This window comes from Cricetulus griseus, chromosome 4 (assembly GCF_003668045.3).
Source record: "Cricetulus griseus strain 17A/GY chromosome 4, alternate assembly CriGri-PICRH-1.0, whole genome shotgun sequence".
In the NCBI taxonomy this organism is placed as follows: Eukaryota; Metazoa; Chordata; class Mammalia; order Rodentia; family Cricetidae; genus Cricetulus; species Cricetulus griseus.
The window spans coordinates 1,786,565-1,809,319 of NC_048597.1; the positions used below are offsets into that span (position 1 = coordinate 1,786,565).

The following is a 22,755-nucleotide window of genomic DNA, read 5'->3' on the forward strand; positions in this document are numbered from 1 at the left end:
TTGATTTTCTAATTAGAAATCTTACTTTGAATGCTCGGGCCTTCTTTAGATTAATCAAACTCGTTAATCTTCTAGCCCCATCAGATTGCCATAAAATCCAGTCAATGTCTTGAGAGGGGTTTCTGGCTTGGTTTGGTTTGGTTTTGTGTTTTGTTGTTTTGTTTTAATGTGGGATTTTGAGTTATTGGGGGTACACCATGCATGTGCTTATGGAGACAAGAGGCCAACCTCTGCTGCTGTTCCTCAAGACATGACCCCTCACTGGGAGGGGGATTCACTCCCACCTTCACCTCCTGCTTAAAAATTTGTGGACTCATAGAGGGATACTCCCTGAGCCAAGACACACTGGGGTCTTGGCTCAGGGCCTAGGCCCTATCCCGAAGGATATGATAGACTCTGATGACCCCCTATGGAAGGCATCACCCTCCCTGGGGAGCAGAAAGGATATGTGATAGGTAGGGTTTTAGTTGGGGGGTGGTGGTAGGGGAGGAAGGGAGGGAGAAGGGAACTGAGATTGTCATGTAAAACAATCTTGTTTCTAATTCAAATAAAAAAATTGTGGACTAAGAGGTAAATGTCAGTGAGCCTAGTTTCCCTCACTCTTACTCGGCTGAGGAAGGACTGAACGCCAATCCTAAGTACCAGCAAGAAGTGCTGCTTTTTAAAATGCTACTAGAACTCAATTCAGTGCAAAAAAGAAAAGAAGGAGGAATTAACTTTTAATCATCGGAGTTTCCATTTCACCAGTCTCTCGCCTTACTTTTAGCAAAGGGAGAAATGTTTTTTGGTTTGGGGGGTTTTTTTGGTTTTTTTGGGGGGGGGTTATTGGTTTTTGTTTTGTTTTGTTTTTTGGCGGGGGAGATTTTGAGACAGGGTTTCTCTGTGGCTTTGGAGGCTGTCCTGGAACTAACTCTTGTAGGCCAGGCTGGTCTCGAACTCACAGAGATCCGCCTGCCGCTGCCTCCCAAGTGCTGGGACTAAAGGTGTGTGCCACCACTGCGGGCTGGGAGGAATGTTTTTAAAGGAAGTTACTTCAATGATCTGGGGAAGAATAATTTTCTCTTCGAAACATCTCTTCTTTGTTTCCAAGGTAATAAGAAAAGAGCTATGAAGGGACCAGCTTCCCTTTTGGCAGCCATAACGGCCATAATGCTTCTATGACCTTGTCCTAGACACTAGAAAGTCAGATGCCTGCCTCGTGACAAGGAACCAATCAGAAGTTAGCTGGTGGCACTATGCTTTACCACCCTGGGTGTGCTTTACGGACAAGCGCACAGCAATGACGTAGAGAGCATAGCAACCACCCTGGGAGGGCCTATGGGCCATAACAACCAGTTGACCAATCAACACAGGGTAAGCCCTCCAAGCCTGGAGGCACACCAATCGTGAGCCTGTGCGTACCCCAGATACTCCCCTTAAGCTGTCCTATAAGATCTCTCGGGAGCCCCTAGGAGCGGTCTTTTGCAAGCCATCCACCATGGCGGATGGGTGAAAAGACCCGAGCTAACATGGGGTTAGCTCGTTAAATTACAATAAAGCCTCGTGCAGTTTGCAGCAAGCTCTCGAATCCGCCTGGTGATTGGGGTGACTGCGAACGTGTCCTGGGACCCCGGATACTTGAGTTTTCGGGGGTCTAACAAGCTATTCCCCAGAGTTTCCAGGATCCCCGTGACTGCTGTAACCACATAAGACATTCCTAAACAGCACAGGGGAAAGTCCACATCACTCCATGGGACACTGACAGTCACTGTGACAGGAGGGGACAGCACAGAAAAGACAGAACCATCCCCCCCCCCAGAAGACAGAGACAGCAAGAACTGCAGGGAACAGCAGGGAGAAGGGGGAGTCACAGGACGTCATGGGGAAGAAAAATGTCTCTGGAAAAGTAACATGGGCAGTAAGTATTATGCTGCTGTCCAATCTACCCAGAGCACACCCAGGTGACTGCAGTAGCTGTCCCTGACCCACACCCCAGGCTATGGCTCCCAGTGAGACAGAATGGTTGAAATCAGTCAGCAGCCAACTAAGCAGAGGTGTTTGTTCCTGTATCTAAGAAATGTACAGGCCATGAGGCTGCAGCTGTCTGGTCCTAGCTGCATCCCTGCCTGAGTGGGTGGAAGTGTGACAGTTCAGTCAGGCTCCACAGACAGGGTGCACACAGCACTTTGTGCAACACAAGATGTGATGCGATACAAGACAGTCACTGCCATTTGAAAACCTGAACCAATTAGTGCAACAAATCTACCTCAGGGTACCCAGGACTTAGTCTGAACAGACAGAGCAAGTTCAAGTCCACAGGGGAAAGGGAAAGGAAGAAAAACGGTAAGACTAGATAGATTATTGCTATCAATCTTTATTTGTGATTGCTCTCTGGGAAGTGTTTTGTTTTGAAAGCCAAGCCTAAAACAAGAAGTACACAGAGTACACACTACTCCCGCTGCTTCGCAGTAAGCTCCTGTTCACAGAGAACTAAAGGAAGGTCTACTTGTGCGCAGCAAAAGAAATAAAAACTAAGCAAAGACCAAGAATTGCGGGCACAGTACGTGTGCCGTCTTCACACTTAGCCTCACGCTGATACAGTGAAGTGAGTACATAAGTGCATAAGTCCTCGGTGAACCCAGGTACGCTGAGGGAAGGGTGCTGGCTTCAAGCCAAAGATTACATCAAGTTAGTGGAGAGAGAGTTGAAATGTGGCCTTGTGGCTCCAATATTCTAAAAGAAAGAAAACATCAGGGGAAGACTGTTAAAGACAGGAGTGTTTACTGTAACCTTTGCTATTCAACACACAATCCGGGAAGGCATGACCAGTTTACCAATTCTGGCCCCAAAGCAGGGAAGATAGAATAAATTTCTTTCATGAAAACCAAGCCAGGTTTGAACTGGCTGTCAGAGTTAACATATCTAAAATACCAGAAGAAAGGCACCTCTAACTATAGCTTCCTTGGTATTTTTGTTCATGGAAAGCAGAGAGGCTGCACCTACAAGAGTCCCTAAAAGGGAATTTCAACAATGTAAGGTTACATTAGGAGGCGGCATTGAGCAACAATCATTGGGAAGTAGTGTCTATTTATTGATTTATTTTTATGTGTGTGTGAATGCGTGTGTGTCATGCACATATGAGGGTGCCCGTGGACGCCAGAAGAGGACATCAAGTCCCTTGGAGCTGGAGTTACAGGCGGTGTCGATCCTAGGAACCAAACTTGGGTCCTCAGTAAGAGCAGCAAGTACTCTTTACCACTGAGCCATCTCTCCAGCCTCGGGAAGTAGTATTCAGTATCGGAACACTGTGCTGGGCATTGTGGTACCTGCCTTTAATTACAGCATTTAGGAGGCAGAAGCAGGAGGATCTCTGTGAGTTCATGAGTTCTAGGCCAGCCTGATATAAATAGGGAGTTTCAAGTCAGTAAGTGTGACAGAGCAAGACTCTGCAGCAAAAGACAAAGAAATAAGCAAATAACAACAAAACTGAATCTGAACACTGTACACTATTTGCTCCTCAGACTCAAGCATCAGTTTGGATTCTCACTCTAAATTGGACAGGAGACAAGCCTTCGCTGTTCTATTCACTGCCCTGGTCTCCAGCAGATCGGGTTTTCAAACTGAGTGAGTATGAGCTCCTTAGGCAAGGGACAGGTTTGCCTCTGGGAGCTGAGAGACTCTGATCCTGCTGCCAACCATGACACACTTGAATCAGCGGGAGCCAAGGGTGAATGAAGCAGGGTGCTACCTGGTTCACTCCGTCATGCCCAGGTACCTAACAGACTACTATGGGCTGAGTTCTGACCTAGCACCCTCAGAAGAAACAGATAAAATGCTCTGCCACAGCCCTACACTGCTCTTTCATTTTTATTTTAGCTTTGGAATTGGACCTGGACAGCATCCGAGCACAAAGACGTCTCTCTCTGCTGTGCCATTTCACATTCAGTATCTTTATAATCATCAGGTTAAAGCTGCATAGTTTTTACGGAACTCTGCAAGTAGCGAGAGTATCCGTGGATTTGCATAGTGCACGGGAGGCTGTGGTTCTGTAGCCATTTGTTTGGCTGCTGGTTCAATGATAAATACCATCACTTTTGCGTGTGTTTCCCAATTCTTCAGATGGAATTTCATAAAACTGCCAATTTCCTCCTTTCTTAAATATGAGTCCAAATTCACTCCTCAGCAGAGGATGGACAGTTGACCTTAAAGTAGAGGTCTGTATGTCAACAGCGTGAAAGAAAGTGGTGGGGAAACATGAAGCCATGGCCTAGATCTACTTTGTGACATAAACAGAGTATAATAGTTTAAGGTCTAATAACAAATTGGGACAGAAATTCCCATCAACTCCAAGAAAACATATTAGTCATCGTCTTTCTCTGTGTAGCTCTGGCTCTCCTGGAACTCACTCTGTAGACCAAAGTGGTCTCTAACTCACAGAGATCTGCTCGTCTCTGCCTCCCAAGTGCTGGGATCAAAGGTGTGCACCACCACTGCCTGGCCATATTCACCATCTTGATATCGGAGTCTTGTCCGTGAGAATGTTGAGGAAGAATGCCCATGCTGAACACACACACACACACACAAACACACGCGCGCACGCGCACAAGAGAGAGAGAGAGAGAGAGAGAGAGAGAGAGAGAGAGAGAGAGATCGCGCAATATGGACAGGAAGGAGAGTAAAACACTTTTTAGTTTTTTCGTTTGCTTGTTTTTGTTTTGTTTTAAAGTTGTGGCAGAAAAACTGTGAGGAAGATCCACTGTGCCTCAGACTGGGTCACAAGGACAACACTGGGAGCAGCAGGCTGGCATTTGCAAATGTGTTGTCGTTACAGCACAATGTAGAGGAGGAAATGTATGCTCGCTAACCCTTCTTTGTCAGAGTGCTCCTTTCCCATCATGCTCTAGTGCCGAGTCGTGGACACGGTAGTCTGAAGGCCTGCAGATCCAGAGCTGGGCAGGAGAGATGTGCGTGAGAGGTCACACAGACCTGCACAGGGACACAAAACTCAGCCCCAGAATTCTGCTCCTACCTGGGAAAGTTGCAAAACCGGCCTGAAAGGCCTAAGAGTCTTCCCCTTGTCCTGCTTCTTCCTCGGCTTCCTCTTCTTCGGCCTCTCCCTCTGCTGCTTCCTCTGCTGCCTCTTCCGTCTAGTTTTCACAAAACCACGTCATTACCGAGAAGCTTCAGGACACAGTGGGAACAAGATGCCACACTAGAGCTGAGGGCTCATGGTGACACCTGCCACACAGAAGAGGACATCTGACACTGCCCTCCGGTTACCACACACACTTACACACCACACATGAACACACACTTCACACAGGCACACACATCACACAGACATACACACCACACATACACACACACACAGATACACACACACATCACACACACACACACACACACACACACACACACACACACATACATAAATACACATACACAGACATACACAGACATACACACACACACGTACACACACACACAGATACACACATACACACAGACACAGACACACACACATACACACAGACACACACATACATACACACACATCACACACATCACACACACACACACACATACACACACAGATACACACACACATCACACACACACACACACACATACATAAATACACATACACACATACATACACATACACACACATACACAGACATACACAGACATACACACACACACACACGTACACACACACACATACACACACATACACACAGACACATGCACTCACACATGAACACACACAGACACATACATATACACACAGACATACAAACAGACACACACACATACATACACACACACACACAGACACATTCACACAAATACACACACAAACACAAACACTGGCTCATCAACGGATGTTTTCACTAAGCCGATTAAACCGCGGCTAAAGACGGCAGACCCTACCTCTTCTGTTGTTCTCTCTCCCTCTTCTCCCTCTTCTTCCTTAGGTCCGCAAAGAAAGAGAGTCTGGAGTAAGGTTTAAGGTGAATTTCTAGGGCAGACAAGCCGTGATAAGATGGAAGCTCGTTGCTCATCCGCAGGGCGTGCACACAGCAAAGCTGTGATGATCCAGCACCGTTCAGCCAGAGATGCAAGCAGTTAAGCTTTTCAACCAGAAATAAAACTGTCCTTTCTGCCTTCATAGCCTTGTAAGTGTGCGTTCACTGCAGCCACAAAACAGCCTGAGTTCAAGGCCCGAGTCCCACAGAAAGGTGGAGTGAGAGAACTGATCCTTGGACCTCCAAATGTGCACGGAGGCACAGCGATAATAATTGAGATTAAAATTACATCATCTCCCCCTTCTCTTCTCTCCAACTCCTATGCCCTCCCCTGTTTGCTCTCATTCAAACTCATGGTCTTGGCTAGCTGTTAGCTTACAGACCTTGAAGGACACTGCCACTTTAAGAGAAATGGGTGTGGCAACCTTGGATGTCACAGGTCCACCTTCAGTTGGAGCCATGAGCAACACCAGTGTGGACTTACACAGCCTCCCTCCCTCCCTCCCGCAGCTGAGATGAGCCCATCTCCCTGATGCCAGACTCCAGGATGACTTTACTCTTATTTAACTCCTTCTGGCCTTCTGGCTCTCGGCCCACAGGCTGGATCACGTGGTGTGGAACCCGCTACCCTTCCAACCCATCCCCAGGAACCTATGAGAACCCTTTGTTCCATACATCAAGCATTCTCCCACCTGGAGACCCCAGAGGCCGTTGTTCTCTTGATAACTCTCTCCTTGAGTTCCTATTAAACTCACAACGTCTCCTTTACGGTTTAAAACAGTGGCTGACAGCTGTCTGGTCCCTGCCTACCCTCTGGCTTCCCTCCTCCTCACTCCTTGCTCAGCAAAACTGAACCCTATGAGATTCTCTGACATCAGCAGCCGCTCAAAATCAGGTTTTTGGGGAAGACATTTCCTAACCCAGAAGACTCAAGCTGCAGTCCTCAGATTGGCTCCCAAGCTGTCACTGAGTTGTCTATCTCTCTGGCTGCTGTGCTTGTTCCCTGAGCGTGTGATCTGTCCCTTTTTATTTTCAGGATCTCTAAGATCCTGCTGCTGGTGGAACTGAGTGGTTCATTCGATAAACACAAGTTAAGTGGCTGGGAGCAGGAACACATGAAGCCTCTTGGGGAACTTTCATTTCCTCCTCATCCTTGTGCCATCAGGTTAAATGTCATCATATGATCATAGGGCTATCAATTCTGTAGTTTTACATTTTCATAAATCCAAGAACCTTTCATATCCGAGTGAAACAAGGTACCGTTAAAAATGGGGCAACCACAGAGTCAGCCTGGACGGCAGTGGGGGAGGTTTTACCACAGTAACTGCTGGTCTCAACCTTAGGTGACTGTCAGTAACAGAAGAGAGACCTAGCCCTCCTTATAATATTTAAAATGACCTTAGATCCTTGGACAATATACTCACTGGAGAAAGTCATCTACCAAAAACTCTCATAGAAATAGCCTCTAAAGCCAGGGGGTGGTGGCGCAAACACCTTTAATCCCAGCACTCTGGGAGGCAGAGGTGGGTGGATCTCGGTAAGTTGGAGACCAGCCTGGTCTACAGAGCAAGCTCCAGGACAGCAAGGGCTACACCAGAAACCCTGCCTTAAAAAACAAATATATATATATATATGTTTATATTATAGTAACAATAATAATAAATAGTCTCTAAAGTAGTTTCAAAGGGCCCTAGATATTGTCATCCTAGCAGTCAAAATAAGGCTCCTCATCAGGGTGGGCGGGGCTTTGCCTTCCCATTGCTTCCTCCTAATCACTGAGGTTCTGCCTGGCATGGGACAGTGACTCAATCGACCAATAAAACTGAATACATTTATCAAATACCACTCCTGCTTCCTAAGTGGAGGTACTTGACATTAGTTTCAAAGGCTTTCCAGCATAAGCTCTCAGAACTAAACAGTATCTCAACTAGGCAGCTGTTAAAAAGCCAACTACGCACAATGCCTGAACTCAATTTTATGGTTAGAAAATAAATACATAGGCAAAAGCATTACAAAGAAAGCTGTAGGTGCTGGGTCAATGAAGTCAAATGCTCCCGGGACTGCAGAAAACAGGGTAGGGATCACAGGACTGCAAACAGGGCGGGAACCAGCACCAAAAGTGTCATACAACCCAAAGGATGTCACGGTGCTGATGGGGGATGTCCGTGTGTGTGTGTGTGTGTGTGTGTGTGTGTGTGTGTGTGTGTGTGTGTTTCTTTTATTGGTTGATGAATAAAACACTGATTGGTCAATAACCAGGGAGGAAGATAGGCGGGGCTATGAGACCAGGAGAAGGCTGAGGAGAGGAAGACAGAGAGAGAAGCCTCGAGGAAGAGATGACAGGTAGAGACTGGGAAGATAGGACACACCAGGCATTCTCTGGTAAGATAAAGCCATGTAAACATACATTAATAGTTATGGGTTAATAATTAAGAGAGAGCTAGCCAGTAAGAATCCCTAACCATCAGCCAACAGTTTATAAATTAAGTCTTTGTGTGTTTATTTGGGGCTAACCGTCCTGCAGATGAGCAACACAGTGCAGCTCTCCATAGGAACCACCAGGAGCAGACATGGGGAATGAGATGTCTTAGACACAGCAGCTATTTTTTTGTTGGGAACTTAGCCAAGGCTTGGGCCACTGACATGGCACCGGGACAGAACCAAGGACAGGTGTCAGTGGTGACGACTGTCAGACATGGGTGGTGATGATGGTGCTGAGGCCTGCCAGCGTGACCTGAAAGGACAGCTAGCCCTAGAACTGGCAGGAGAGAGCTTGGGGGTGTCCCTTGAGTCTTTGGCCCTTAGCCCAGTCTTGGGCCTGCAAGCTTTTGGAGCTACGTCCATGCTGGCCTTCACGGAAGTCACTTTTGTGAGGACTTGTTAGGGGAGGAGCCAAAGTGGTGAGACTTCAGCCATGTGTCACCAAGCCCAGGGCTTGGAGATTTTCAGATGAAGACCACCAGCTGGCAACAAACACGCCTCAAAACCATTTGGACTTTTCCATAAGATAACTTTACCTGGATAAGAACCAGCACAAACATGAGCCAGTTATAATGTTTCCACCATCTTATGAAGTTCTCATAATGTTCACGCTGAAACTCTCCCATAGGGAGCCTGGGCCAGAGGCCTGTAGCCCACCCCAATCCACAAGGCTCCTGAGCAGCCAATGCCACCCCAGGCCTTGTCAGCCACATTCCCCCATTCCTTAAGGAGTCCGCACACCCATTGCTCTTGCTGCTTACATAATCCCCACATCATTTATCATCTTGCTGTCCCTGAACAGCAAATCTCTTTAGGAGCAGGTCCCATGCATGCCTCAGACTTGCTGGGACTTGTGGGTCCCCTGAACTCGGAACTCAGCAAGTTTCCTTCCCAAGGACACTTTTCCCCAGGAGGTTCACAGGGAGCTACATGTAGGAGTTACTCATCACTCAAGTCAAGGAGTCAGGACTCGTGTCTGAGCAAGAATGTGCATGTGACTTCTCCCTGGATACATGATGAATGGCTGAAGCCTGCACTGACCGCTTCCCACCAGGCCCGGTTCAGGGTCCTCCCTCTGGCCTTCTCAGCACCTGGTCCCTCCCAGTTACTCTCTCATCGTCCACTTTCTTCTTCCTCGCTGCTGTGAACTCGGCACATTTCCCAGCACCTTACAGGAGTTCAGTCACTAACAGACGAAACAAAACCACTGTGAACACAGCAAACACTCACATTCTTCTCTTGGGACACGTCGTCCTCTTTGTGTGACTTGTTTTCCCCACTTCCTTCGGCCTGCTCTGTTCCCTGTTTGGAAAAGAAACTCCAAAGAATCACTGGCCTTCGGTAAGCTCTCAAGGAAACAGCAGGCCACGCTTGCTGTGGCCTTCCCGTTTCAGTTCTGGCACCTAAGTGAAGCTAGAAGGCACCTCCTGTATATGAGGTCACTTAGATGCTGACACAAACTCCCAAAGTCCCCAAGCTTCTAACAGACTGCCTGTAGGCTGCAGCCATAAACTACTGGGTGAAATACTACGATGAATAACCGATGCGTAGCCAGTAAGGTCAGGGTATCTTTTTTAATAGGTAAATGCCAACCAACGGGAAGACAGAGCGTGCCAAAGCAGCAAGGAAAGAGAGCTACCATCTGTCTTGTCTATCCCTTTAAACCTCTCACACATCACCCTGATGGGCGTGGTCGGGCACACCTGTAGCCAGGCCTTAGGAGGTGTGGTTATGTTGTCTCCCTACAGTGAAGGGTGTTGAGTCACCCATTTAAGGTTGATGAAGGTAACAGATGCATAGATGGATGGATTTAAGTGAATAAGGTAATATGGATGGATGGATGGATGGATGGACGGACAGACGGACAATAGATAAAAGGCATAATAGATAATGATGATGATAGGTATGTGGATAGATACAATACAGATAATAGGTAGGTGGAAGATAGATGATAAAGAGAAATGGCGATTGATAGATGATATGTAGATAAGAGAATAAATGATAGACACACACAGAGAGAGAGAGAGAGAGAGAGAGAGAGAGAGAGAGAGAGAGACATAGGTAGACAAAAGAAGAAATGCTAGGCCTGTGCACCCACCCTGAGGACTCTGGCAGCACCAGCCAGCCCTTACCTCTGCAGCGCCTTCTGCCTCTCCGGCCACATCTCCATTGGGAAGGGAAGAAGCTTCCTCAGACTTTGTCACCTATACCAAAGAGTTAAAAACACTTGAAAATTGTCTTGGGACCATGACTCACAATTCATTGTCTTTTAACTAATTGAATTATTCTTATCTTTGGGCTTCATTTTATTCACAACGTGCAACAGTGGGTCCCACTTAGGGATGACGTCATCACCACCAGCACTGCAGTAGCAAGAACATGAAAGCTGCGGCTGGGGAGAAGGCTCAGGGGTTGGGAACACTGGCTGCCCTCTCGGAGGACATGGGTTCAGTTTCAGGGTGGCCCACAGCCATCCATCACTCCAATTGCAGGGGTCATTCAATGCCCTGTTCTGGACTCTGCAGGCACCAGGCATGTACTTTATGTGCAGACATACATGCAGGCCAAACTGTGGTGCCTGCACCACGACTAAGTCTGAGTATCAGGCGAAAGCCTGGAGATTTAGTTAAAAGCAGCGATGTCCAGTCATTTGCGCTAAGAGAATGTGTGTGTGTGTCTCTCTATTGCAGGGAGGGAGCAGCCTTATATACAGACTTACAGCACAGTGGGAAAACCCCACTGGCTGTAATGTCAGACTAGAAAATAGGATGCATCTGTGGTTATCAACCCACGGGGATCCCGTGGGGGCTGGGGCCCAACATCTCTCCCAACACAAAACACCCATACACTTAAAATAAAATTAAAATTAAGATAATTTTAAGAGCCTAAAAACAGAAAGCATCATAACACAAGCTCGGGCAGAGCCACATCAAAGGCCCCATGTGATGGTCTCATGAAATGGTCCCCCACTTTCTAAAACATCAGGTTATCTTCATGAGACACACTCTCCAAACACGCCCTCCATTGCCATCCTCCTATAACAATTAATCTTTAATATTTGCTACGTACCTAACGCCATTCTGATACATATTAGCTATTGGAGGGATTTGTTATTTTCCTGTTTTGTGGGCTTTGAAACAAAAACAAAGACAGGCTATGTCTCGTGATTTTTTAGCTTGAAATACATCGTGAATATTTATCCAGGTGAAGTAAAACCCTTCTCATTCATCCTTTGTAGCATCTGCTTAATATTAAGTGCATGATAATTTGTTCATATATATCCTCATTGATGGATCATCAACATGTCCCCGTGTTTGTGACTCTATGGCTAACAGATAATTTGGAAAATTAAGTGGTGGGGATATTTTTATCAGGGTTTCTTTTTGAAAGGTGCCACATCCTCTGTAATGCATGAACACCCTACCTTTCTTTAGCCTTGTGACCAGGTAACACAGTTGTGCTTTTTAATGGCTGTGAGTGTGTTCATGGAAGTGGAACCATTTCTGTCTTTATTTCCATCTCTCTGGTTACTAGAAAGGAAGGGCATACATACTTTCAATCACTTGCTTTGTCTTTTCAGTTAATTTCGTTTGTGTCGTGACCATTTTCCTTGAGTTATTTCTGAAGATTTTGGGTGGATTTTTGAGAGGGGTCTCACGATGTAACCCAGCTTCACCAATTCCTGTGTCATCCTTGTGCAGTGCCATGCTAAGGAACTCTGCATCCTTCCAGTTGTAGTGTATGTGCTGCCGAAGCAAGCACAATTTTAGCTTTTGGAGAGACAGATTTATCTTAATTTTTCTATAGAATATATTACTAGTTCTGTACCTTCATAGTTATTAAAATCTAGCCTTTTAATCCATCTATAATTTAATTTTATATGTGACATAAAATAACCAGTTGGGGCTGTGGTTACAGCTCATAAAAGAATATTTGCCTAGTATGAATGAGCCCTAGGTTCAATCCTGAATACAACTTTTTAATTTTTTTTAAATTTAAAGTCAATGTCCATGTGGTGGTCTGTATAAGAAATGTGCCCCCATAAACCCCCTGTGTGCGAAGGTTAGGGAACCTTTAGGGTGTGGAGCCTTGGTGAAGGAAGTAGTCACTGGGATGGCCATTGGGGGTTTATAGTGTTTCCCACTTTCTATTTGTCCTAGTCAGGGTTTCTATTGCTGTGACGAAGCACCAGAACCAAGTCCATCCTGGGAGGAAGTCAAGGTAAGGAGTGCAGTGGTCAAGTTTCTTAAATATTATGAAATTTATGAGAACAAGATGAAAGCATAACTGAAAAATTGTCTGGTTAAAACCTTTGTATTAGGGCTAAAGAGATGGCTCAGAGGTTAAGAGCACTGGCTGCTCTTCCAGAGGTCCTGAGTTCAATTCCCAGCAACCACATGGTGGCACACAACCATGCGTTATGAGACCTAGTGCCCTCTTCTGGTGTGCAAGCATACGTGGAGGCAGAATGTGGTATACATAATAAATAAATAAATAAATAAATAAATAAATAAATCTTTAAAAAAAAACCTTTGTATTATATCTCTGCATATAATTCCTGGATGAAGAATATATTAAAATTGTGTCAATGCTGAAGCAACACACACACACACACACACACACACACTGAAATGGTATAGAGATAAGCAGAGTCCCATAGAAGGGTGATATATAAATTCACTGAGCCTCCTATAAATTCAGCATGTTGGCTTAGAGCACCACTGATGAGCACTAATGTTTGCCGGCTTCTGTCATCCTTTATTACAGCCTGTACTGGACCACACAGGGTGTTCAAGCTTACCTTTGACCCTGGAGGGGGAGCCAAACCAAGGAATGAATAAATAATATTTTCTTCTTTTGCAGAGAAGAAAGAGTCAAAATCCTTGAAGCAAAGAAAGAGAATACTTAAAACCGTTATATACTTGGGAGCTGGTATATGTAGTGATCCCAGTACCCTTATCATGTCAGTCATCAAATGCAAAACATCCTGTTAACTGATAACTAAACTGTAATGCTATAAAATAGACAAGAACACACACACACACACACACACACACACACACACACACATATACACACGGGGGGAGGGGGGACTGGAGGGAAGACTGTTGGGAGGGGCAGGAGATGATTAGGGACAGGTACTCGGTGCCTGTAATGACAAGATGTAGAGAAGCCTTTTCCGTACCCACTCACTGGTTTTGCGGTCTGTCCTTCCCCATGTCCCTGAATACCAGGGACGCCCACATCTAGATTAATAAAGATGATCTTTGGTTGTGCCCAAGCCTAAGCTGCCTGGGTCCTCAGCTGCTTCCGGCAGGAATTCCCTCGGGGGGGGGGGGTACCTGGCCGTGACTATGCCTGGCTCCCCACCTGCTGTTGCCTTTCTTTGATACTGTCTGCCATGACAGCTCAGGACGACTTCATCTGCTCTGCACAGCAGATGCGCAGGGCTCGAGGACACCTCCTGGTGCACAAACATCCACTACTTGCCCCTGCCCACAGGGCCCAGGACACGGCTGACCAAGAAAGAGTCCACATGAACCAGTGAGAACGCCTAAATGGCCACATTTTCATTCCAGTCCTGGAGGATATGGCGATTGTATCTTAGAGTTTCTACTGCTGTGATGAAACACCATGACCAGAAGCTACTTGGAGAGGAAAGGGTTTCTTCTGCTTACACTTTCAATCTCTTAGAGGGAAGTCAGGTCAGGGACTCAAACATGGCAGAAACCTGGAAGCAGGAGCTAATGCCATGGAGAAGTGCTGCTTACAGCTTTTTCTCCATGGCTTTGCTCAACCTGCTTTCTTGTAGAACCCAGGACCACCTGCCCAGGGGTGGTACCACCCACAGTGAGCTGGGCCCACTCGTAACAGTCATCAACCAAGAAAGTGCATCGCAGGTTTGCCCATGGACCAATCTGGTGGGGCATTTTCTTAATTGATGTCCTTTCTTCCCAAATGACTCTAGCCTGTGTCAAGCTGACATAAAACTAGCCAGCACAGACAGACGCTTTAGTTTATGCCATTTTATTTTTATTTCATGAGTGCTTTGCCTGCATGTCTGTCTGTACACTGTGTACAGGTCAGGTATCTGCAGGGGCCAGAAGAGTGTATCAGATCCCCTGGAACTGGAGTTACAGCTGGGTTGTAGCTACCAAGCAGGCGCTGGGAACTAAACCCAGGTGCTTTGTAAGAACAGCCAGTGCTTTTAACTGCAGAGCCATCTCTCTCGCCACCCTAATGTCTTTAAGGGTTTCACAAAGCCGAGTGAACAAATGGTTTCTTAAAATATAATAATAGAAAAAGTTATGTAGTCAGACTGCTGTCACCCTCTGGCCCTGGTCCTGGTTCCTATATTTAGAGACAGCAAGCACACACAGAACATTTCAAATAAGAAGTTACCAACACTGGTTGCCTCCAGATAGGAATGCCTGCATTATGTTTGAGGCCAGAACAAAGCAGATCCACCCGGCCCTTGGTTTAAACTTGGCTGAAAATTAACACATGGCAGCAGAGAATTAGACGGAGTACAGGGCCCTTCAGAGAGAAAGGTCCTGTGACCTCCCAAATGGGAGCCTGGAGCTAATTCAGCTCGGGGAACTATAGTTAACTATGAGCAGGAATTGGGATGGCAGTGATTCACGACAAAAACCCTTTGAAATAGTTTTATCTTTCAGCGTGTGCAAGTATGACTTTCTCTAATTTTTCTAATATTGAAAGGAAGGGTTGCTAGAGAGACGGCTCAGCGGTTGAGAGTGTTTGCTGCTCAAGTAGACTTGAATTCAGTCCCCGGCATCCAAATCAGCTCCCGGGGATCTGATGCCCTCTTTTGGCCTCCGTGGGTACTTCATACCTACACACGTGTGTGCACACAATCAGGTGCATGGGGGAGCGCACACATGCAAGCACCCACAGATAAATTTCAAAAATAAAATTAAATGAATCTTGTTATATTTTAAAGGACCTATTACAGAAAAAGCAAAAGCAAAATTCCTTGCCATAGCTCGCTCCTGTGTTAGCTTTCTCCTTGTCTAGTAAGATGCGTAGGAGGGGTGGGAGAAGGGTGGAGAATGGATTCTTGTGGCTTTTGTTATTTTGATTACATTTATTTACTGTGGGAGGTGAGCATGCCACTGTGCATGTATGGAGGTCCCAGATAACTTCTGGGAGTCCTCTTCCACCACGTGAGATGCAGAGATGGGGCTCGGGTCATCAGGCTTGGCAGGGGGTGCTTTGTTGAGGAATATTAATTTAAGATGTGTTACATTTGTTTATGCTGTGAAACATTTGCTTAAAGATGCAAAGATGTGTTGCATTCTTTTATGTTGCATTTGTTTAGCTCTGTAATGATGTGTTATTGTGCCCCTGTCTAAAACACCTGATTGATCTAATAAAGAGCTGAATGGCCAATAAAGAGGCAGGAGAAAGGACAGGCGGGGCTGGCAGGCAGAGGGAATAAAAAGATGGAGAAATCTGCAGGAGTGGGGGGTTGGGGGGCGTCAAAGAGGAGCAAGCAAACAAGGAGAAGAAGACACTAGGGGCCAGCCACACAGCCACACAGCCACTCAGCCACACAGCCACACAGCCACTCAGTCACACAGCCACTCAGCCACACAGCCACTCAGCCACACAGCCACTCAGCCACACAGCAAGCCACAGAGTAAGAGTGACAGATATATAGATGTAAGAAAAGGGAAAAGCCCAGAGGCAAAAGGCAGATGGGATAACTTAAGTTAAGGAAATCTGGCCAGAAATAAGCCAAGCTAAGGCCAGGCATTCATAAGAAAGAATAAGTCTCCATGTGTAATTATTTGGGAGCTGGGTGCTGGGCCCCCAAAAGAGCCTCTCAAAAAGCTAATCCTGCCTTGCAAATTCGTGCAACACATGCCAGGCTCAAGTGCCTCCCCCATAGGCCCTTGTCCACCTGGAACCCCAGAAAGTGACCTTATTTGGAAGTAAGATATTTGCGGCTATAGTGGTTGTGATAAGACCATGCCGAGTTAGAGTGGTCTTTTTCAGTGGCTGTTATCCTTACAGGAAGGTCCTGTGGAGGCACTGGTAAGCACAGGGTGAACCCCAGAAGCCAGCCACATCTGGAATACTTCTACAAGCCAAGGACTGCTGGCAAACCTGAGCAACTGGGAGGAATGGAACAGGCTCTCCTTATGAATTTCCAGAAAGTTCCAAATCAGTATGGCAGTTCCTCAGAAAGATGAGAATTAGTCTACCACAAGATCCAGCAATTCCACTCTTAGGCATATATACCAAAAAGAAGCACATTCATACAAGGACATCTGTTCAATGATGTTCATGGCAGCATTATTTGTAATAGCCAGAACCTGGAAGCAACCTAGATGTCCCTCAACTGAAGAATGGAATAAGAAAATGTGGTACATTTACACAATGGAGTACCACTCAGCAGAAAAAAAAACAATGGAATCCTGAAATTCGCAGGCAAATGGATGGAACTAGAAGAAACCATCCTGAGTGAGGTAACCCAGTCACAAAAAGACAAACATGGTATGTACTCACTCATATATGGACATTAGACATAAAAAAAGGATTACCAGCCTACAATCCACACTTCCAGAGAAGCTAGGAAACAAGGAGGACTCTAAGAGAGACATACATGGTTCCCCGGAAAAGGGGAAAGGGACAAGATCTCCTGAGAAAATTGGGAGCATGGGGGGAGGGGGGAGGGAGCTAGGAGAATGAGAAGGGGAGAAGAGAAGGAAAGAGGAAGATATGAGGGAGCAGGAAGATTGAGTCAGGGGAAGAATAGAGCAGAGCAAGAAAAGAGACACCGTAATAGAGGGGGCCATTATAGGCTTAAAGAGAAATCAGGCACTAGGGAAATGTCCAGAGATCTACAAGGATGACACCAACTAACAATCTAAGCAAAACTGGAGAAACTACCTCACCCTCCCCTGATAATGAGATTGATGACTCTCTTATATGCCATCCTAGAGCCTTTGTCCAGAGCTGATGGAAGCAGAAACAGACACTGACAGCTAAACACTGAGCTGAACTCCTGGAATCCAGTTGCAGACAGGGAGGAGTGATGAGCAAAGGGGTCAAGACCAGGCTGGAGAAACCCACAGAAACAAGGGGTTGCTCATGGTCCCCAGACTGATAGCTGGGAAACCAGTATCAGTTCCAGACCCCCTGAAGGTGGGTGTCAGTTAGGAGGCCTGGGAAGTCTATGGGGCCTCTGGTAGTGGTGCTTGCCAGCACCCTCTTCCCCCCAGGAGGAATGACCCCACCGTATGTCCACTTCTCATAACTAAAGTCCATGGGTTTTTTTTTTTAATGTTTCCTTTCAGCAATTTGCTTTCCTATGCAAAACCTGTAAACTCTGAGGAAGGCAGCTTTATGTTGAAATAAACTCTGAAGTCCTTCAAATGAAGTTGTCAGGCCAGCACGCTGTCTCAGTGTGTTAAGTCTGCCATGGATGACAATGTGAGGTCAATCTGCAGAACCCATGGGGGATAGAGAGAGAACTGACGCCCAAAATTTTTATCTGACCTCCACACCCATATGCTGTGGCTTGCATGCACCCATACACTTGCACACAGGCACACACACATACAAAAATTAAAGGTGATAAAAAAAATTAAATATATAAATAAAATTGCCATTATCATCAAATGCTCAGAACACATTTAAACTAACTGGGTGAATTTGGGCATATTCACCTGTTTCTGGCATAAGGACTACACGGCTGCTAGTCAATCCTTAAGAATTTATCACATATCCGCTGAGTGTGCACTTCACAAGGCTAAGTAAAATCCGTCCCTTTCTACGCAAAATGCAGATTTTGTGTAAACAAGTGACTTCTATCCTTGAAAATACAGAACCTAAAATTACCCCAAATCTGCTGGATCGTCGTACAACTGGCTCCATCATCTTCTCACTCTTAAATGTTGGTTGGATAGAAGAAAGAGATCACGGCCCGGCAGGTGTGAACGATTTCAAACAGTGTCTCAAAACCAATCTGCTTTAAACAATTTCTGACAAACAGGGGCTGACAAGATGGATCAGTGGATAAAGTATAAAGTGCCTTCCATGCAAACATGGGGCGCTGAGTTCAGGTCCCCAGCACCCATGCAGAAGCAGAGCACAGCAGCACACCTATGTCCACCTGGTGCTGGCCAGGGAACAGAGGACAGAGACAGGCTGACTCACACAACTCTGCCCGCCTAGCTGAGTCTATGAGCTCCAGGTCCAGTGAGAGACCCTGCCTCAAAAAAACAAAGTAGAAGGTGATTGAAGAAGACACCCAATGTCAACCTCTGGCCTACACACACACACACACACTCTCTCTCTCTCTCTCTCTCTCTCTCTTTCTCTCTCTCTCTCTGTCTCTTTCTCTCTCTCACACACACACACACACTCTCTCTCTCTCTCTCTCTCTCTCTGTCTGTCTCTCTGTCTCTCTCTGTCTCTCTCTGTCTCTCTCTCACACACACAACATATGCATGGGTACATACACATGCAAACCACACACATTAATTAATTAACTAATTAATTAATTAATAATTCTGATAGATGCACAAAAGAACGCTGAATACTCACCCCGCAGTATTGCTCTTCGTTGAAGATCTGAGGAGGCAAAGGGATCCCATTCTGAGGCTTCTTTTCCCCGGGAACATTCTCTCTCATCCACTTGCGGTTGTCTTCATCCCCAGCTATGTCCAGTTCCTTAAAGTCTATTTTATTGGCTTCCAAAAAGCCCACCACTTCTTGCTGTTTCTTCCTTATCTGGTTAAGAGCAGAGAAAAATAATCATTACTGTATTATAACACTGTATTACAGCTAGTTTTGAATCATGCTTTGCTGACGTTTACACAGCTTCATTTTCTTTAGCTGTACTGCACAGTACAAATATATATTTGCAGCATTAAAACAAAGAAAACAATAAAATCACACCTTTCTGTTAGAAAGGATCAGCAGAGGGGCAATGGACCTGTTTGTTGGTCCTGACACTATGCTAAGTGCTATTACCAGCACCTGCCCCCAGAAAAGAAATAGAAGAAATGTTTGCCCTTGGACTCACCAAGGACCACTTAAAATGGGCTCCTTGGACTGACTGGAACAAGTAAGGAGGCCTGGCCTGGGAGCCTGAGAGAAGGAAGGGTCCTAGAGTCAAGCCCAGAGGAAGAAGTAGGGGGCGGGTGCCCTCCCTCTCTGGTGGATACCTTCACCCCCCCCATCCTCCCCACACCTGGTGGGACCTTGCTCAAGTACTCTGATTGGGTCTTCCTCCCAAAGGGCTGCTCTTCTCCAGGCAGTCTCCCGAGCTGACCCCCATGTACACAGCATCAGCCATCAGAGGGATCCTCCCCTTTGTGACAGAGAGAGCGGTGCTCCTGGCACCCCAGCAGCTCTCCTCAAGACTCATTCCATGTCTTTCCCGGAGTCCCTTCCCTATCCTCAGATGTCAAAGGCCCTGCTGTTTCCACAGGCCAAACTAGCTGGCTGTCCTGAGGGACGGGTCTGCAGGGCTTGGAGATCCCTGGAGGCTGGGTCACTGTTTGGAGCTTTGGGGACCTTGGTGGAGGCTAGGAGAGCTCTTTCCCTATTCTGTGCCATTTCTGTCTTCAAGTCACCCAGTCACTGTTGGCCACTCCTGTGTGACTGAGGATCCAGAGCCACACCTCTCAAAGCCCTTTACTTGACACCTCTTGTTTATTGTGGGTACAGTGAGGAGACTTTCCAAGTGAGGCCACCACACTGTAGTGTGAACCCTGCTGGATGGAAGTCACAGATGACCTTCATTTATGTCCCAGCTCCAAGGGTGCGCTCCAGCAAGGGCTTGGGGCTTTGATTCCCTCACCTGCAAAGTAGAAACAAAGACTCCTTCCTCTGGGGTGCTGTGACAACTGAGTGAGACCAGGTGTGGCAATGTGTTCTGTGTTATAGCAGAGAACCTGCACTGCTAGAAACCCAGCACACACCCTTCTTTCCCAGTTAGGCTGGCCATGCCAGCAGGTGGGGATTTCACTGATGGGGTATTGTTTGGGACAGGGTCTCACTACACAGTCCAGGTTGTCCTAGAGCTATCTATGTAGCCCAGGCTGGCAAAAAAAAACAAAAAACAAAAAACACATGCTCTTTCTGCTTTGGCCTCCTAAGTGCTGGGATTACAGGTGTGCTATCATTCCAATGAATTGGTGGGTTTTCCAAGACTGACACCCAGATCAAATAGGTCCTTTTTCCGGTTTTTTGTTTGTTTGTTTGTTTGTTTTTTTTTGTTTTTTCCGGTGAGGGGGCTGGCTGGAGAGAGCGTTCAATGGATGAGTGCTTACTGAGAACCCACATAAACAGCTGTCTGTGGTCACATGCCTACAAGTATCTATAGTCTGTGGGGAGCAGAGAGAGGATGACTCCTGGGGCTTGCAGGCTGCTAGCCTCATTCCTGGCCTCAGTGAGAGACCCTGTCTCAATTGAATAAGGCAGGCAACGATAGAACAGGACACTGGACACGGGGTGCAGATACGTGCATATGTGCACACACTTGCCCATACACTGTACTGGCAAACATACATGCACACATTTACACCATCAGTCTAGTGGGAGAAGGGACGGAGAAGGCACCTGGGAGTCCCCATCCCCTGTCATAGGGGTTGCCACGGCAGGGAATGAACACCTTGGAAACAGTAAAGACTATCCTCTCTCCTCTTTGTCCCCATGACCCACTGCAGCCACAGCCTTCTAGAAAGGAAGGGGGCCATGGGAGAGGACACTTACCCTTCCCTGCTTCCCTTGTCCCCTTAGGCCAGAATCCTCTCAAACACGGTACAGCACAGCGTGGCCCAGATCTTTGAATGTGATGGTTAAAATGGGGCCGTGCATAGCATGTATTCAGTTCCTGTCAATGAGAGTGTTGGCTATTCTGCTGGGCCAGAATTCGTTTTCTAAACATGTGACCTCGCAGACCACCCGACACACGTGTAGCCGGAACATGAGTAGCCCCTGCACAGTTTTCCTGTCACGGAGCTGTTGGGTGAAACTCCCCAGGTGGCACAGACATGGAGTGATGAGCTCTCCATCTGAATGTTTAAGGCATGTGCCCTTCCCCTTCCTTGGTTTTGAACGGTTCTTCTAATACATAACGATCATAGCCCTAGAGCTACTGAAAACTGTTGCCAATGATCACAGTAACTAATAATGATGCCAACCACAATGCTCATTAGTATCAATTCATGGTGGCTAATAAAAATTAGAACAGCAACTAACATGAACAAACAGCTACTGGTGGCTACACAAAACTTTCCAAGTGAGGCCCTGGCACGGTGCTGGGCACCCGAGTGTGGTGCGTAGGAAGTCCTCGTGACAGAACTGTGAGGTGAACACTATTCTTATCCTCATTTTACAGACAAGGAAATTGAGGCTTAGGGAGGAGAAATACCTCCTCCAAGGTTACACAGTTACGAGCTGCACTGAAACATTTGCCTAGGGAGTCACAATTAATTCAGCAACTCCTAGAGACCCAAGTGAAGGGAGACACCTCCCCCCACCCCCCACCCCCCCACCCCCACACCCTGCCCCCAGCGTCTCCAAGGACAAAACAGACTCCTGGGCTTCAAGAATGCAGGACAATAAACAAAACAAAGAAGTCTGTGGGTTTATCCTGTTGTCTAAAGAATATAAACAACCACACCGTCAGAAGAGATAAAAGGCTGAGCTGAGTGGTTGTTCCAAAGGACCCAGGTTTAATTCTCAGCACCCACATGGCAGCTCACAACTGTCTGTAAGTTAAGTTCTAGTGGTTCTAACCCCCACACACAGACATACATGCAGGTCAAATACTAATGCACACAAAATAAAAATTATTTTTAAATCTTTAAAAAAATAAAAATAAGCTGGGCGTTGGTGGCACACACCTTTAATCCCAGCACTCGGGAGGCAGAGGCAGGTGAAACTCTGTGAGTTTGAGGCCAGCCTGGTCTCCAGAGCGAGTGCCAGGATAGGCTCCAAAGCTACACAGAGAAACCCTGTCTCGAAAAACCAATAAATAAATAAATAAATAAAAATAAAACCCGCTCCAAAAAGAGCCCACCGAAGCCATTATTCTTGAAAAAAATATTTTCAACCTAAAAAACCCAAAAATGCACTCTCAGGATGTATGCAGTGTAGCAGTAAGTTAGCATGTTTGCATAGCATGTGTGAGGTTTAAACCCAGCACTGCAGAAACAAAGAAGCCCTCACTATTTATATCCATATATTATTTATATCCATAGTTGTCAACAGCCACAAAGGATTT

At 46.4% G+C, this 22,755-nt stretch overlaps 1 protein-coding gene and 1 non-coding gene across 7 annotated transcripts in view; both read right to left on the reverse strand.

Moving 5' to 3' along the window:
- Positions 1 to 2,333: 2,333 nt before the first annotated feature.
- Get1 (guided entry of tail-anchored proteins factor 1) overlaps positions 2,334 to 22,755 on the reverse strand; it is a 35,426-nt gene continuing 15,004 nt past the window's right edge. For 3 of the 6 annotated variants that reach the window (XM_027415696.2, XM_027415689.2, XM_027415692.2), the window contains 8 exons: positions 19,065 to 19,250; positions 18,357 to 18,404; positions 13,291 to 13,371; positions 10,622 to 10,693; positions 9,720 to 9,791; positions 5,914 to 5,976; positions 5,009 to 5,126; positions 2,334 to 2,712 (listed from right to left, as the gene is read on the reverse strand). In XM_027415696.2, coding sequence (XP_027271497.1) covers positions 5,040 to 5,126; positions 5,914 to 5,976; positions 9,720 to 9,791; positions 10,622 to 10,693; positions 13,291 to 13,371; positions 18,357 to 18,404; positions 19,065 to 19,250 — 609 coding nt within the window. In that variant the 3' untranslated portion in view covers positions 2,334 to 2,712; positions 5,009 to 5,039. Of the gene's footprint in view, positions 2,713 to 4,844; positions 4,929 to 5,008; positions 5,127 to 5,913; positions 5,977 to 9,719; positions 9,792 to 10,621; positions 10,694 to 13,290; positions 13,372 to 18,356; positions 18,405 to 19,064; positions 19,251 to 22,755 lie in introns of all 6 variants that reach the window. The other 3 variants (XR_004769818.1, XM_027415694.2, XM_035444272.1) reach the window with 3 other exon arrangements.
- On the reverse strand, positions 12,146 to 12,251 carry LOC113831172. The gene has a single exon (XR_003485346.1). It is a non-coding gene; the product is annotated as a U6 spliceosomal RNA (small nuclear RNA).